Source organism: Arachis ipaensis, chromosome B1 (genome assembly GCF_059453495.1).
Source record: "Arachis ipaensis isolate K30076 ecotype BB chromosome B1, ASM5945349v1, whole genome shotgun sequence".
Taxonomy (NCBI): domain Eukaryota; kingdom Viridiplantae; phylum Streptophyta; class Magnoliopsida; order Fabales; family Fabaceae; genus Arachis; species Arachis ipaensis.
The window spans coordinates 119,672,420-119,690,497 of NC_142436.1; the positions used below are offsets into that span (position 1 = coordinate 119,672,420).

At 32.9% G+C, this 18,078-nt stretch overlaps 1 protein-coding gene, 1 long non-coding RNA gene and 1 pseudogene across 2 annotated transcripts; 2 read left to right on the forward strand and 1 right to left on the reverse strand.

Annotated features, from left to right (window-relative positions):
• The first annotated feature begins 1,800 nt into the window (after window positions 1-1,800).
• LOC148578125 (zinc finger BED domain-containing protein RICESLEEPER 2-like) lies at window positions 1,801-3,681 on the forward strand (annotated as a pseudogene).
• A 3,170-nt stretch (window positions 3,682-6,851) lies between these two features.
• Window positions 6,852-7,567, reverse strand: LOC148578126 (uncharacterized). Its single transcript, XR_015900062.1, has 3 exons — window positions 7,303-7,567; window positions 7,055-7,153; window positions 6,852-6,965 (listed from the first exon to the last, which is right to left on the reverse strand). It is a non-coding gene; the product is annotated as an uncharacterized LOC148578126 (long non-coding RNA).
• Window positions 7,568-9,387: 1,820 nt separating this feature from the next.
• LOC107610266 (uncharacterized) lies at window positions 9,388-11,720 on the forward strand. Its single transcript, XM_016312337.1, has 5 exons — window positions 9,388-9,777; window positions 9,989-10,036; window positions 10,147-10,332; window positions 10,534-11,130; window positions 11,376-11,720. Exons 1-5 carry the CDS (start codon window positions 9,388-9,390, stop codon window positions 11,718-11,720), a joined length of 1,566 nt encoding a protein of 521 aa, XP_016167823.1.
• The last annotated feature ends 6,358 nt before the right edge of the window (window positions 11,721-18,078 follow it).

Here is an 18,078-nt window from a genome sequence, read left to right on the forward strand (position 1 = left end):
AGGATTTAAAGAAATACACCCAAAATTTGTTAAAATACATCTTATGCATAATTCAGAACTCTTTCTCTTTCTCCTCCTCATCTTCTACTGCTTCTTCTTCTTCAAAAACGATTTCACCATGAAAAATCGAAAAAAAAAAGATAAAACAGAGAGAAAGAACGTAAATGAAGAAGAAGAGGAAGACGATGAAGAAGAACGTGCAGAAACGAAAGAAAAGGAGAAGAAGAAGAGTAAGAGGAAGAAGAACGTGCAGCAAGAAGAAGAAGAAGAAAGAGAAAGAGAAGGCAAGAAACGAAAGAAAAGAAGAAGGAGAAGACGATGGTTCGAAGCATGTTTTGAGCGTTAGTTTTAATTGAACTTGTAAGGCTTATAAGCCTTAATCGCTTGTATGCCAAGAATTACTCTTATTTTTATATTATATATATTTTGTCTCCACTATCAAAATTTTATAGATTTGATGTTTAGCATATGTTGAGAATCAAATTGTCCTACTAAAATTCTTTTTTGGGACTAGTACGGAATTTTACTCATATTTTATTAAATAGAGTTTGAATAATTGTTGACGATATCATTAATTTATGTTTGGATGCAATAGAAATGTAACTTCAAAGCAGTGTATTTTCGGGGGGAAAATAATCCTGTCCAAAACATGTACGAAAGAGAAAAAAGCCACTCAATTTTTGTTTATTTATTTATTTATTTATTTTTATGAACAGATTATTTTTTTAATTTTCAATCCATAATTTGGGCCGATTATAGAAGAAAAAGAGTTTTGTCTAAATTACAGTTTGAGACTTCTCAAAAGCTTAACTAAATCCATGATGATGATGAGATTCTCATCATTATTATTATCTAATATAAAAATGCTTCGATCGTATTGGTTGTCTTTTGAGATAAATAAAAGAGTGAAAGACCTGCTTCAAAAATAGGATAGATTAAATTTAATTTAAGTTTCTTGTCTATTTCCAATATACATGAGAGCAGAGACCAGTGACCATGATCTGAGATCAATATTATTGCTTTGAAACACCTTACAATTTTCATTATCAGATTCGAGGCATATCACTATGTAAATTGACCAACAAATGGCACCTAAGACGGTGCCTTCTACTTATATAGTCAAATCCCATCCTCTTTACAAGGCGAGGTTGAGGGAAGTAATGAATTTAATTTGTTACCGAACAAAAAGATTGAATTTAATTCAACTCAAGCTGGCTCCACTTATCTGATTCTAAATACATACTCCGCTATTGACAGCGAAAAATTTGCATGATATAATTTCATATTCCACATTGGACTATGGGCAACCTAATAATATGATATTATTGTCGTTTCATTCCTAGAAGTTATCTAGCCTTGTCCCACATTTAATATGGTCGGTAAAAATGCATCATTCTTGTTATTATTTAATACATATATCTACACATACATAATATATAACTTCTTCTAATTGTATATAAATAAATTTAAGAAAAGTCTAGGAAGCCAGCATATTTATTAAAATCTGATAAGTACTTAGCCAACAAAAGAAAAATGAGTGATTCTTTATTATTAGATGAAATCTTACACTATTAAATACACTATTGATGGCTAATTGATGGCTACAACTCACAAAATCTGCTGATCTCCTATCACTCCTCATAAATTTAATTTGTATTTGAGGTTACTATAAAAATATATCGTCAAACTATTTTTATTTAAATTTAAATAAAAAATATATAAACAATTATATTTTAATATATTTTAAATAATTATATGTTTGGTAGTTTGATTATCTTGACATGAAGAATTTTTTGGATAATGTCCTCCTATTTGGTATTAAACTGTACATAGGGGTAGAAAAAGGTCAAGCGGCTTGTTAAGACCTGCAGCCTAACCTAATAGAAAATAGACTCAAGACTCATGCTATTAAAAAAGTCTATATAAAAAATAGACTCAACTCATGCTATTTAAAAAAGCCTATATTTTGGGCTAGGTCAGAATAAGCTTATAAAGATATATGTAGAGTTTTATTATGCTAGTAAAAATACAATTGAAAGGATTTGAATTTAGGTTTTCTATGATATTAAAATATTTTTATTGACTAAGTCATTTATCTCTTTAATTATATATGTGTATTTATATTTTTTTAATATCTTTAATTATTTATACTGAAATATCAAAAGCCAATCAAATAAAATAATTCTAAAAATTTTTCCTCCACATTAATAAAGAAACAAACATATACACGTTCATATATATTTGGAAGCTAAGTTTGACAAGAGACATGTGAAAATCAAGCCATCAAATTAATGAATATATGGTTATCACAGGTCACTTTATTGATGTAGGGTGGAATCTTCAAAAAAAAATTTTGAGTTTTATCCAAGTATATGCTCCTAGATATGGCATTGATGTTGTGGATGCTATTTTCAAGTATTTGAAGACTTGAAAAATTGAAAACAAATTCTTCTCCGTATTTGTTGACAATGCTTCTTATAATGATTCACGTCTAAGGGCTCGTAAAGATACTATTTCAGATAACAACTTATTAGTTGTTGGAGGTAGTTTGTTTCATGTTATGTGCTGTGCACACATTCTAAACTTGTTGATACAAGATAAACTAGGTAAAATTAAAGGTATTATTCACAAAGTTTGTAAAAGTGTCAAGTATGTCAATTTTAATGATTTAAGATTTAAAATATTTGTTGAGATTGCTGAGAACAAGAGTTTGAAGGAGAAAAAACTCATCATTGATTGTCCCACAATATAAAACTCTACTTACAATATGTTATCTGTGTTTTTTAAGTTTAAATTTGTGTTTTTTGTATATAGAAAAAGAGAACCCCATTACAGTTACGAACCATGGTAAGAGGATTTGAGAAAAGTTTAAAAGATTTGCAAATTTCTAAAAGTTTTTAATCTTGCTATTCATGTCATTTCTAATAGTGAGTATCCTACTATAAATTTGTACCTTCCTGAAGTTTGGAGGGTGAAACAAGTAATTGATGATGCTATTGTGGATAGAAATTCCTTCATGAGAGAAACGACAACCTCAATGAAAGAAAAATTTGATAAATACTTAGGAGAGTGCAATATGGTAAGATCTCTAGCTTGTGTTTTGGATTCTAGGTGCAAATTATATGCTATTAAATTCTGTTTTCTTATAATTTACAAACCTGAGCATGTGGCTGCTAGAAATGTTGATAAAGCGAATAATATATTGTAAGAAATGTACGATGAATATGCTGAAAAGTGTCATGGTGAGACAATAATAAGTGGAGTTAACACTAATGATCCAGTTGCTTCTTCTAAAGTGGTTGGTTCTAAAATTAGTAGAATTGATGAAATGTTGAATATGGTTCAAAAAAAAGAAACCATTCATCTAACAAAATTAGAATTAGATATTTATCTTGATAAGAGTGCTTACATTCCAGAAGGCAATTCAAAATTTTTTAGTGCTTTGGAGTGGTAGAAACAATAGCCTGAAATTCAAGGTTTTATCCAAAATGGCAGCGAACATATTAGCAATTTCTGTCTCAACGGTGACTTTAGAGTCTTCATTTAGCACTGAAAGCAGAGTTATTGATGAATATTATTCTCGAAAATCAAGAGTCCATTGAAGCTCTCATTTGTGGAGGAGATTGGCTTCGCAACAAGTATGGTTTGAAGAAAAAAACAAAAATAAAATCAACTTTCTAATATTTCTCTTTTTGACTAAGTATGTACGTTATAGAAAATATTTCTCTTTTTAAATGTGAGAACATTGATATTGGTATGATTTGAGTAGTTAGAATAATAAAGTTGAATTTTCATGATATATAAATAAAGTATCATATAATTTATATTAAGATTATGACCACAATTTTATTTTGAACATTCTCTTTTGTACTAATAAAAAAAAGTATTTGTTGCATTTACATTATTTAAAAATCTAATGATATGTGTATGTGTGCTTTTTTTTTTCAAGGTATTGGAACAAGAAGATTAAATCACTTTTAAGCTTGGAGGGTTAATCGATTAATTGTGCAACATTCCCTTTACTTTGTTTTGATTTAAGTAGTTATTAGCTTTTATTTGATGTTATGTTTAGTTAGTTTATTACAACTCTCGATATTGATGAAGTCTTTATTTTGATATGTTACATATTTTGGAAGTAGCCAAGTGGGAATATATTTATGCATTGTCTTTTTTTTTAATCAATGATAGTTATTTATCAATATTTTGTCTTTATTTTGTATCAATATTGTACATAAAAAAAAATTAAATTATATCTTAAATTTAATTATTTATTAAAAAATAGGCCTACTGACATTCTTCAGGGCATGTCATCTTTAATAACAGGCCAAGCTCAGTACTCATTAAAAAGCCTATACCAGGCTACAAGTCAGGCTTATGCCAATATACTCTATTAGGAGCTTGGCCTGTTTTCACCCCTAATTGTGTATAAGAATCAAATCTAGGTGTCAGCGTGAAAGATTTGCGGTTATCTCTGCCATTTTGTCCCTTGTTATTCTTATCTTTATTACGCACGAGTAGGTTGTTTTTCGGCCTTTTGAGTTTTACGAAACTCTTCAATCTCCATCTGACTTATGGCTTTTTCTTTAAACTCTACTAGGGTCTTGGGTTTAGCGACTGCTATTGTCTTTTGAACTTTTTGGGACACAGACCACTTTTCAGTGCGTACAAATGCACCTTAAGGTTGAGGTCGGGTATCTCCATCGCTATTTTCGAAAATCTTGACATATTGTCCTTCATTCTCTCGTGTTGTCCTTACTTGATTGTGCTGAGGTAGTTTGAGTCATGGATATAGATTTTTGAAGCTGCAAAATTTGTTAATGAAAAGCTCGGTAAATTCCTCAAAACTAGAGATGAAACTTGCAGGCAAATAAGAAAACCAGAGTAATGCAGCACCATCTAAAAATGTTGGAAAAGAATGACATAAAATAAGGTTCGAAGCACCATTAAGAAACATCATCGAATAAAATTTGGTAATGTGGATGTTTGGGTCTTCGATCCCTTCATATGGTTTAAGAGTGGTCGGCAGAGTAAAATTCTTTGGCATTTGAAATTTCATAATTTCTTCGAAGAAAGGATTAGTGCGTCTTCTCAGCATTTTTGAAGGTGTGATCTCTATCACCGTGCCTGTTCCTGATGTGGGGTCATCATCGATGTGAGCCTCTTTCACTACAAGGAAAATCCTGAATATTGTCGGATTTATTGTCGTCGTTGAGTTGACGGTATAAACGTTGCCGAAAATTACTTACTGTCGGATTTATTTTGTCCCACGCTAATTACTGACGGATTTTCTGTTTGTCTTTTTAATAGATTTGTGAGATTGTGTTGACAGTTATTGTCGAATACTTTGGGGCTGTTTCACGTGTTTAGGCGCCATGTTACTGTCGAATTTATTCGATGGTAAATTCGACGATAATGATAATTTTATAAACCCTAAATTTGTTTTGGCACAGTTAAGCCACAAATAGAATAAATATTAATTTTATAACCCTAAATTTAACATCGCAAGAAATCAAAAAATTATTTTATTAAAAAATAAATGGTCTGAATGAAATAAAATGTCACAAATATAGAATACAATGAAGTAGACAAACAAAAATGCATACAACCCCAAATCCAACAGATCCTGGTAATCCTCATTGTCGTCGTAGTAATTGGCGTCGCCGCTGGAACTAGCAGCACTACTGCCTCCAGTGCGCATCTGCTGGCTGTACTCCTCGATCTGCTGTCGCAACTGATCGAGTTGCTCCAGCTTCTCTGTCAGGTTGAAATTGACGGCAACGCGTGCAAGAATCTCTCGATACCTCTGGTCAGACTGCTCTGCCTACTGGTGAAGCTCCTGTGTTAGCTTTTGCATCTCCTCCCTCAGGTCGACAACTTCTTGGGAGAGGCAGATGCAGAAGAAACTGCCAACGCAGAGAAGTGGATGCCACTGGTGAAGAACCCCAACCTGAAGCGGCGATTCTTGTGGGGTTCAGAGGTGGTCGCACGCCAAATCTTATCGGGATCTACTATGGTGGTCTCGGAGTCGGCTTTGTCGGCCCTACTAGGCGGCTGAGATTGCTGGGTCGCGGTCTCCAACCTCTGCGTATAATCCTCTTGCGCCACACACGTTAGTTGTGATTAGGATAATAAATAATTGACTTTAAACCGAATAAAGTTAAAACTTGAGATTAATTTAAACTCACATAATGGGCCGCAAACCGCTCGTTAGTAAATCTCTCATTGTTTGCCTTCAAAATATGGGTATACTTGAAGGTCTCTGCCAGTGTCACCTCACGATCCAACAACTTAGACTACAAATTAATATACCAACCAACCAATAAAATAAACGAACAAATTAAACAATGACAGACAAATATAAGCATGAATCAAAATCTTAATTGTAATTTCGAAAACATAATTTTAATTTTTTTGATTTCACTGAAAATGTTATGAAAATTTCAACAGAGTCTCCCATAAAATTTGGATTTAGCCACCCTTGAAGGTTCCATCTAACATTTTCCAACAATCTCAGAGCCTAATCTAACTTATTCTAACCTATCCTAACCACATAAATCTAGTAAAACAGAAAATTAAACTAACATTTACTCTACTAACTAATTAATTAAATTAATAATAAAAAAAGAAAGTAAAAAACTAATTCAAGTAACTACTAAAACATTAAACAATGCCAAAATTCTTACCAGTTTGGTTTTCATCTTCATGAAGGTCACCAACCCACCCCTATACCTCGACGACCTGGGTGAAGCCTTATTAACAACGTTCGTCAGACGACAATGCTTGAACCCCTCGTTATCTCTAAAAGAAGCCTTCAAGTCACGCTTGATATTTGGACAGATCCATGATGTCAGATGGTCTTTTCCCTGACGAACGTCGTTCATCATCTGCTGAAACCGCTTGGCAGTGTGGTGGTTATAGGTCTTCTTGATCATGACATTATGCTCTGCATCCCATATGAATTTTAACTGCACAAAGTGATTCATCAAGATTAGGGTTTCAGAATGAAATACAGTTTCTATACAATTAAGTAATTCAAACGAAATTGTGTTCTTACCGCCCACTTCTGAAACCACCACTTTCTCACATCAGCTAGGATCTACGTGTAGGTCAGCCACGGTTGGTCGTACATGGACTTAATGACCTTGGATATGTCCTGTGTGCACGCAATGGGGTTTAGCGCAAACTTGTTAGAGAAAAAATCTCACATTAACAAACACATAAGGTAAACAAACTTAAGATAAACAAACTTAACATAAACAAACCTAAGATAAACAAACTTAATATTAAAAAAATTAAACTCACGACTGCATGTCATCGGCCAAATCCTTAGCCAGATGACGGGCGGTGATGGAGGGGCATCCTGCTCGGGGGCATTGACCCACGCGAGGTCTGTTGGCGTCGTCGTAGCAGAAAGAGGCACCCAGTTCGGGTTTAGGACCATAATGAATTGTTGGTCCGATGGATCCGCATGTAACGTCACAGGGGTCAACGGGGTAGCCAAGATAGAGGGCGATGACTGGGCAACCTTGGGGGATTCGGTGGAAGCCTGCCCTCTACCACGATCATGTGACCCACTCGACCTACCTCTGCTACCTGCCGTCATATCTGCACAGCGAATATATTACTAACACTAATCAAAACAATTAAATTCACCAACTCTAAACATATGAATACACTCAATATAGTAAACATATTACTAACATAACAGACACCAATAAATAATAACATACGAAGAAACTCAAGAATATGAGAAAAGGTATGAATAACAAATAATTATAACAAATAATCCAAAACACAAATATCTATCAATCCTAACATAATTCTAAAAGACTTTCAAAAACATAATTTTAATTCAATTTCACTTTAAATCTTATAAATATTTCAACAGAGTCTCCCTTAAAATTTGGATTTCTCCACCCCTCAAGGGTTCCATTCGAGCAAAATATCCATCCAAACTAACATACAAAGATTGAAATCCTAATCCACCCACCAAGATGCTTCAATCATTTTTACTAATCAACTTAAATGCACATTACATTTAATAGATATTCAAAGCAATCTAACTTTATAAAACAAAAAAACACTAAATTATATCATTTATTTTAATTTTTTCATCATCAATCCAATTTTAATAACCAGAATAATCAACACAAATCTAACATAATCAACACAAATTCTATTTTATAATAACTAACGACAAATACGAATAAAACTTAAAATACCGTATGATAACCAAAATACAAATCGTACATTAAGTTAACCCTAAACCCTAAATTAGCATATAATAATTAAATCCTAAATTCCTAAATTAACATATAACTAATCACTAAATTAACATGTAAATAAATTTTAAATTATAATTTATATAAAAGGTAGATGCATGAAACCTGACAGCGACAGAGGGAGATGCAGTGGCGGCGGTGCTGGAGGGCGATGATGACGGCGCGGTGCGGTGTGACGACAAGGAACTGACTGGTTTCCATGAGAGGGAGAGGCGACGGTGAGAGACCGGGGATGGAGCGGCAGTGGCGGGGCTGGGTAGAGAGAGAAACGGAGAAGAGGGGCAAGGGCGAAGCTTCGTATATTGTAGGGGAGGCAGTGGCCCCCCCAAAAAAAATTTTGTTTACAAGAATAATAAAAAACAAAGAGTGCCCCCCCTCATAAAAAAAACAAGTAGGCCTCCCCCTTTAGAAAATATATGCTGTCCATAATTCCATTCAAGAAATGGATTGGAAAGTAGTATATTATTTGGGCTATGAATAGTGGGTCATATGCTTAGTTAAAAAAAAAGTCCTAATCCATATTAAAAGTGAGGAATCTGAAAAGGCAATAACAAGAAGTCAACAGATCACTTCTTCCATTCTTCCCTCTTCTTACAATCAGAAAACAAAACATCACTCCATATTTCCATTATCATTACAACTTAGAAGATAGCAAGTAGTCTTTGGTCTTCCATTATCGTCCTTCTTTCTTCTTTCTTTTGTAAGTTATTTATTTTATTTGTTTTTATGAATAATTTATATATTTATTTATTTATTTATCTAGTTTATAATATTATAATAATAATTTACGTTTTTGAAAAAAATTGAAAATGATAATCATGTAATTATAATGTTATCCTTGTATTGTTTTTAATTTTTTTCTCATTATTAATTATTTGTGACATTGATATTACTAATTTGCAAAAAATAAAATAAATTGAGTTTAGTTAAGTTGAATAATATTTATCTTATTATCTATGTAAATTCTTAATTGTAGAAATTTAGTGGAATCATGAGCAAGATGAAAACAATAGATATTTTTTTCAAAAAGACTAGCCAGAAGAGTGAAAATATTTCTAATGTTGTTACATCAACAGCAACCTCTTCAATACTTGAGGCATCAAACATGAATACTTTAGCTCCTCAACAAGATAGTTCAAAGTCAAAGCGCCTACGACTTAATCCTGAACAAATGAAAATATGTCATTTGGTAAGAGATCCAGAAATTCGACCAATGATTTGGAAGTTTCATCCAAGTAAAAGAGATAAAATTTGTCAAGCTTATCTTAAAGCTGGACCAAATCAACCAATACTTGATAAGTATCCATTCTCGAGCGATACAAGTCATCGTCGTCGTTTTCAAGCTTCTTGGTTTGAATTATATCCTTCATGGTTAGAGTATTTTATTGAAGATGATGTTGTGTATTGTTTACCATGCTACCTATTTGCTATGGAATCTTCAATCTATACAGGTTCAAATGCTTTCATTGAAAATGGCTTCAGGAATTGGAAGAAGGTAAATAGTGGAAAAGATTGTCCTCTTTTGAATCACATTGGCAAAGGCCCCCAATTCGTTCCATCATAGGGCAACGAAATCATGTGATGATTGATGAAGCAATCACAACATGTTGATACACTTATGAAATGACAAACATCAGAGAAAATTGAGAATAATCGACGTAGACTTGGAGCATCTATTGATTGTATTAGATGGTTGACTTTTCAAGGTTGCACTTATAGAGGCCATGATGAAAGCTCGAGTTCGGATAATCGAGGTAACTTTATTGAATTGTTAAAGTTTTTGGGTTCTTACTATAGTAGTGTTTAGAGGCTTGTTTTGGAAAATGCTCCTAGATTTGCTAAATATACTTCAAGTGATATTCAGAAAGAAATTCTACATGTTCTTGCTACAATGGTAAGAAACTCAATTAGAAAGGATATTAGAGATGCCAAATTTTGTATTATCATTGATGAAGCTTGTGATGAATCTAAAAAAGAGCAAATGGCTATTGTTTTAAGATTTGTTGATGTGGATGGTTTTGTTCGTGAACGCTTCTTTGATTTTGTACATGTTAGTGATACTAGTGCCTTGACTTTGAAAAAAGAGTTGGTGTCTGTGCTTTCTATTTATAATCTCCAAATTGAAAATATTCGAGGTCAGGGGTATGATGGTGCTAGCAATATAAGAGGAGTATGGAATGGTTTACAAGCCTTATTTCTCAATGATTGCCGACAAGCATATTATGTCTATTGTTTTGCTCATAGATTGTAGTTAGCACTGGTGGCTGCTTCAAGGGAAGTACTTCAAATTCATGAGTTTTTCACACAATTGACTGCTATTGTAAATATTGTTGGTACATCTTGCAAACGACATGATCAACTACAAGAAGCTCAAGAAATTAAAAATGCAAAATTGATTGCTAATGATGAGCTAGAAACAGGTCAAGGTGCAAATCAAATGGGCACTTTACAAAGAGCTGGAGATACAAGATGGAGTTCTCACTTTCATTCTGTTTGTAGCTTGATAAGAATGTTTACAGTTACTCATACCATTCTTAATAACATTACTGATGATGGTACAACTTCTGCTCAAAGAGGTGAGGCTTATGGTGTCAACAAAGTGTTATCCTCGTTTGAATTTATTTTTTCGTTACATTTGATGAAGGAAATTATGGGAATTACTAAGATTTTGTGCCAAGCATTACAACAAAAATCTCAAGATATTTTGAATGCAATGCATGTTGTTTCCACATCAAAACTACTTCTTCAAAAATTGAGGGATAATGGTTGGTGCAATTTACTTGAGATTGTTAAGAAGTTTTGTGAGAAACATGAAATTGACATCCCTGATATGAGTACACAATACACGGTTAGAAGAGGTCGATCTCGTTAACCAAAGATAATAATCGAGCATCATTATCGAGTAGATGTGTTTTTGGCAGCAATTGACTCTCAAATTCAAGAGTTAAATAGTAGATTCAATGAGGAAACCATGGAGCTTTTGACTTTAAGTACTTCTTTGGACCCTAAAGACAATTTTAAGTTGTTTAATATTCAGAATATATGCAAGTTAGCTGAAAAGTTTTATCCTTCAGATTTTTCTGATCATGAAAGGATTCTTTTGAATGCTCAATTGCACATTATGCATTTGATATACCGAATCATCTAAAAGATGTTGGGACACTTTCTGAGTTATGTCAAAGATTGAAAGAAACAGAAAAATCAAGAACTTATCATTTGGTTGATAGACTAATTCGCAATGTCTTGACTCTTCCAGTATCTACAGCAACAACAGAAAGAGCTTTCTCGGCAATGAAAATTGTTAAAATAAGGCTTCGGAGTAAAATGGCAGACGAATTTCTTACAGATAATTTAGTCATTTATATTGAAAAAGAAATTGCAGCTACTTTCAGTATAGATTCAATAATAGATGACTTTGAATCAAGGAAAAAACGTTGAGCTCAATTGTGTATGTAAGTTGCAAATTTTAATTTATTTCAGCTCTAATAATATTGTTACTAATTTTTTTGTTGCATAAGTTATGGTTGTGATTTAAATTATTTATATGAAGGTTGAAGCATAATACATTTTTTTTAATAATTTTGCAGGAAACGTCTAAAAAAGGAATTGAATAGTATTGGAAGATTCTAAAAACAAGTATGTAACAACTTATATTTACAATATTTGAAATTAGTTTTGAGATATTTGTATTTAATTATTTTAATATACAATATGTTCAGTTATCTTATACAAAGTAAATTTTAAGTTTTAGTTGTTATTTTTAATTAAAATTATATAGAGTTATTTTTAACTTTTTTTGTTAAAATAAAAAACTAAAAAAAATATTGGCCACCCTGGTAAATATTGTCTAGCTTCACCCCCTGAAGAGGGACTTAGAGAGAGAGAGAGAGAGAGAGAGAGAGAGAGAGAGAGAGAGAGAGAGAGAGAGAGAGAGAGAGAGAGAGAGAGAGAGAGAGAGAGAGAGAGAGACTTTTTAAAATAAAGAGGAGAGCATTTGCGCTCTTAATTTTAAGTTTGATTACTGTCGGATTTAGTGTCTCCAAACCGCAAAATTTTGTTAAAATGGCTTACCGTCGGATTTTACCAACTGTAAATCCGACGCTAAAGTTTGCGCCTATTCCCTCCCATTTCCTGCCAAGTATTGCCCACGAATTTACTGTCAAAAAGTTAATCCGTCGGTAACTATTTGACGTAACGAATTCTATCACAAAACCCTCCATAAATCCGTCAGTAAATTTGATGCTAACTCAAGACGCTAAATTCAACGATAAATATGACGGTACTCGGCATATTTCTTGTAGTGTTAGGGAGAATCCATACGGTCCCTCTCACCATTGAGTTCTTCTGTTGTTGCATCAGCAACTCAATTATCCTCTGGACCTCGGCTCCGAGTGCAGCATTCTTGGATAACAACTCAGCCTGAAAGGGAGGTGGTTGCTCATGTTCATCAGTCATGCTTGGAGATATCTGCAAAATAAAATAGCCATGGAAAATAATATGCGGGGTAATACTAAAGTGGGTGCTAAATGTTCCGACATGGAATGACAATCCACCCTATAACTCATCTGTGTGAAAGGGATGAGTGTTCCGTTCTTCTCCTACTAGACGAGCTATGCTTTAGTCTTCTAGAAACTTGGATCGAACGTGGTACCTACAAAAAAGACTCTAACATTCAAGTCAATAGCCTTTCCAAATCTTAAAAGAATAAAAATAGTGATATGTTTTTCTCTCATCCTTTTTCCACTACCTAACACCTAGTATTTATGGTCCTCTTTTTATTAAGTTCATGAGCCACCTTCTGTCTGTGTGGTTATTGTATATTCGTGAACGTAGGAGATATATTTGTTTTTTAAATTGGATCTGTTATCCGAACGTTTGGCTTATTCTCTCGAGATATAACAAGTAGTTTTCGATTTATTGGCATTTAGATTAACGTGAATATTTATATAGACCTTTTTTTGTCTTGTGCTAATTTTTTTAGGGGGAATAACAAAAACTAAATTTTAAATTTTTTAGTTAGAGAAGTTTTAATATTATATCATAAAATTATTTATTACAAAAATTTAAATTGAAAGAAAGAGATACACTAATTATTATAGCTCTAATAAAATTTTATTCAAATATCCAAGCTCAAATTCGGAATCTTAGCTTGTAATCATTTCTTTCTTGGTTGGTTTTGTTATTTGATTAGAAACTAACTGGCAAAGTCTTTTACACGTTCATTATAACACATAAATTAATCTATCTATGTATATATCTATTAATATCTATTAATCTATTAATATCTATTAATAGGAGAATAGTAATAGGTTAGTTGCTTGACAAGTGGTAGTTTGTATAATCGACAAGTAGAGTTTCATATAATAGACATGTGCCACAACATTAAAAATTAATAAAATATAAAATAATACAAATTCAAAAAGTTCTGTGAACAAAGTGTTGGGCGGAAATTTTAATTGAATTCAAATTCAAAATGTTTTGAAATCACTTTAAAACTATTGATTCTCTCTCTTATCTTATATGTGTTTGTATGTTCACATGTTTCTTCCAGAAATTTAAAAAACGAGAAGGCAAAAATTTTTAGAAAACGGGAAGAGAAGATGAGAGAGAAATACATTTCTCAATAGGAAGGAATAGATGGCACCGGTAGGAAAAGACTTTTTCGGCAACATCATAGAGAAAAGAGGGTTAAGGGAGAGAGAGAAAGATAGAACGAAGCAGAATGATGACAGAGGTCACGCCGCTGTTGGATCTGCAGAACAGCTTCCATCGCAGAACGGTATCTTAGCCGCTCCTTTGCCGCCACCGCCAGCGGATCCTGCGAATGCAACTTGACTACTTGCCGATCGCTCAGTTACGTTAATTATAGTAATCCTCAGGATGGTTAGTTCTTTGTCTTGCACTCAATTTGTTTCATTGGAAATGCTAATTGAAATTGAATATGGCTTTTCGTGTTAATATCTTCCCCGTGAATGGGTTAGCTGTGAAAATTATTTTTGTAGATAGTGGAAATTGTTTTGTTTTTTGTAAATGACAATCATCTTGCTTTAATAAATTATTTTTATTCTGAAGTTCAATTGTATTTTTTGGAGCAAAAATATTTCAATGGCTGGTGATGAGAACTATCTTCCTTAGTTACTATAGTTTTTCTGTGTTTGTGTATCTGATTTTCATTTTCTGTATTAGTTTTAGATCCATTATAGCTGCACAACTTATGGTAAAGCATGGAGGGCAAAGTAAAGATGGTAAATTCGGAAATAACGATGTTGAAACTAGGATCTAATACTGTGGAGTTTTCAATTAATGAGGTGTATCTCATGCATTATTATTGTCCTTTTCTTTTCTAGCTTTAGTTTTTTCATTCATAACATCAGAGTCTAAAGCATTGTATCATTAGAATGCATAACATCTCTTGACCTAGGTGGATTTGTTGGACCTATCAAAAAAGTAGAAGCTTGCATTCTTCTTGAATCTTGAATTTGTATAATGCAATAGTAATCCATGATGTGATAACATGTCATTAGAATAGAGTATATATAGTCTCTCATCAACTATATTTTTTATCCTCCCTGATTTTTCCAAATGCATGGATCCAGAGACCAGAGGGGTAAAGCAAAAAAGGGAAAGATAGTTATTAGTGGGAAGATTCAGTTCTAACAGGTAACATTTAGTTTCTATTGGAGAGAATGGAGAATGGGAGATAGTAATAAACACTTAAAATTTTCACTATTTTAAGTAAACTTTATTTCTCTAAGGCTTCTAAAAAGCATACATTATCATTGGTCTGTTTTTTACACTTATTAATCAATGAATCTTTTTTACATAAATTGTCTTATTAAGATCAAGATATGATCTTTTGTTCCAATAGTCCTTAAACAGGACCAAAGAAATATCTTATCAAATGACCTTTATATTGATACATTTCTCTTGAATGGCACTAAAAAAATAAGTTTATCCGATTCGTGCTAATTCCAAATCAATTAAGAACTGAGACTCTTCTGTTGTAATTTGCTTACAACTTACAACTAGGAAAATGCAGGGTTATTTTATAGGAAGCAAGTGCTTAGTACAGGATTCCCACAAGATGCAAAATTTATAACTCAATTTCCCAAGGTTAGTTCTTAATGTCTATTTTGTTATGTCTAACGTTTATTGTCTTTTCACTTGATTTTATTATTTGCTAAATTTCATTATTTTCTAGAAATGAAGTACGAGAATCCTTTTTTCGTTGCAGTTGGGAGAGCGTCTGGCGAAAAAAAAAAAGAAAAGAAAAGATAGTGGCAGATGCTCCAGAGCTATTTTTGTTGAGCAATGGTGATGAAAAACCACAATTCAGAGGCGTCGATGGTTGTTGATGCAGCGGAGACGAAGAATAGTGGCAGCGATGAGTTGTGAGTTGTGTTGCTCCCGTCATTAAAGAAGGAGCAGCTAGCGGCAAGTTGACTTTACCGATGAAGAGAACGCAGAGATTTGAGATCCTGTCATTCACCGTGTTATGGAGGTAATTTACTTTTAAAGGATAGAATAATCACACAAATGAAACTTATGAGATGTTTCTTTGAGCATTAAACTTCATCGAAAGATTGGATTTCATAGATTTGAAAAACAAGAACACATTTCTTGAAAGGATATCATATGTGAATGATTCTCAGAAGAAGGGTTTGATTTAAAAGGATATCATGTGTGTATGATTCTATTTTTATTTTTAATTTTTTTACTTTTTAATTTCTTTAAATTTGTTTTCAAATTCATTTTGTGCTTCTTAATAGAATAGGAAAAGTGAAACCTGATATACTACTCGATGGAGTGAGGGTAGTAATTTTAAGTAAAGAAAATCCTATTAGTGGAGAAAACATTGGAGAAAAGACATTGTTTGGCATTGAACCTTTGTTTGTTGAAGAGATTGCTTTTGTGGTAAGTTCATTACTTTTTTAAATCAACAATGTGTGAGCTTCTTTTTCAATTCTTTGAATATTGATACATCAAAAATTTCATTTTTATCATTGTATAATTTCTATAGGTTGCGAATACTCAGATGTTACATATTCAATTCATGGAAAGTGTTTCTTTGAAAGATCTAGCATTTTTTAAGTTCCTCCATTTCTTTATCTAGAACATATTGGTAATGTATCGAAAGTAATGGTGGCAAATCGCAAGATTATTTTAAAGAGGTATTATTCAAGGCAGATTGGAAGATTATTTTTAAAGAAGTACTATTCAAGTTTTCTTCTGAACTATGAATATTGAAAGGGTTAGAATGATTTCATTATGATCTCTATTTAAAATTAGATGTATCCTATAAAGATAATTGCATTACAATTTACTCTTCAAAGTGAGGATCACAAAGTGGTATTCCCCGTACTCTCAAAAGAAAACATCTAAGAAAGACACTTACCTTAAAGAATTTTTTTTATTTCCTCTGCACTACACCACTTCAGTTTATGAATGTAAATATGTAATATCAGGATCTTAATTTAAAAGAATTAAAAAAAGAATCTCCAACTAAGTAGTTCTTTTTTTCCTTTATACATATATGCATATGCAATGAATTAATTACATATTGGTGTTTGCAAAGAATCAGCTATTAATAGGTTTTTGCAAAGTTATCATAAAGCATTCTAATAAGCAATAATATTGGTATTTCTTTAAGGTCCTTGAATGATTTTCTTTAATAAGCATTCCATGCTTTGTTCTATCTGTGTGTAATTCTAAAATAATTATTGAAAAGTTTGACTAAAGGAAACTCATACACGTTCCTGTTGTTCAATCTAAAATTTCGATTTAATAGCTTCTTTTTTATATATTTATACATGGTAGGAGGTGCGCGAAATTAGAATTCACACAACTGAACCGGCAAGTGTACCGGGTCGTCCAAGTAATACCTTAGGTGAGTGAGGCTTGATCTCACGAGGATTGCCAGATTGAGCAAGTTGTGGTTATCCTGCAGATCTTAGTCAGGTGAATAGAAAGTTGATTGTTGTTGTTGTAGGCGCATAAACAAAACAATAATGAAAGCGATAAAGAATTGACGTAGAAACAATGGTAAGAAATCAGTTAAGGCCTCGGAGATGCTTGTTCTTTCGGATTGATACTTCTTACTGACTACTTTAACAATGAGTGATTCATTTAATGGTAAGGCCGTAAGTGATTAAGCCAGGGGTAGTGGTCATTAGTCTCCTCTGATCCAAACCAAATGCCCGAATAGGTCAGTCAATTTGGACGAAGGTGAAGCTCACGCAGTTCAATCTCTGATGATCCTACTCAAAATGTCACAGACAAGGTCGGATCTTCCGGATCAGAGAATGAAGCTTTATGATTCTAGCCTTAACGCCACAGGGACCTCAATTACCCATGACTAACGAGATTTCATGTCACGTATCCCAATTAGCCCAAATATCTTGTTGGAACCTGTGATGTACTCTCAAGCTGTAGCTCAATACTATCCAGATCAGGACTCGTAAGAACTCATGTATAATAAGGGCTCATACTCTTGTTCCACCCCATATTCATAAAGATGAAGAACGACACTACATCATAGAATGGAATCAAACATATATTAAAGTAGAAAAGTAAAAATATATATCCATTGGAATGAGCAGAGCTCCTATCCTTAACCGAGGAGGTTTAGCCGCTCATATTTTACAAAAGATAAAGTGAAATAAGTTTTGAGAAGCTGAAGATCCTAAACATGGGTGATCTTCGCCTATATATACTAATCTAGTAATTAAAAATTACAAAAATGAAATAAACTAAGCAGAAAGGTGCGAAAATCCACTTTTGGGCCCACTTGGTGAGT

Coding starts and splice junctions, on each gene's coding strand:
- LOC107610266 (XM_016312337.1), top strand. CDS start 9,388: ATGAATACTTTAGCTCCTCAACAAGATAGTTCAAAGTCAAAGCGCCTA. Junction 9,778..9,988: donor GCTTCAGGAATTGGAAGAAG/GTAAATAGTGGA, acceptor TGACTTTTCAAG/GTTGCACTTATAGAGGCCAT. Junction 11,131..11,375: donor ATATGAGTACACAATACACG/GTTAGAAGAGGT, acceptor TGATCATGAAAG/GATTCTTTTGAATGCTCAAT.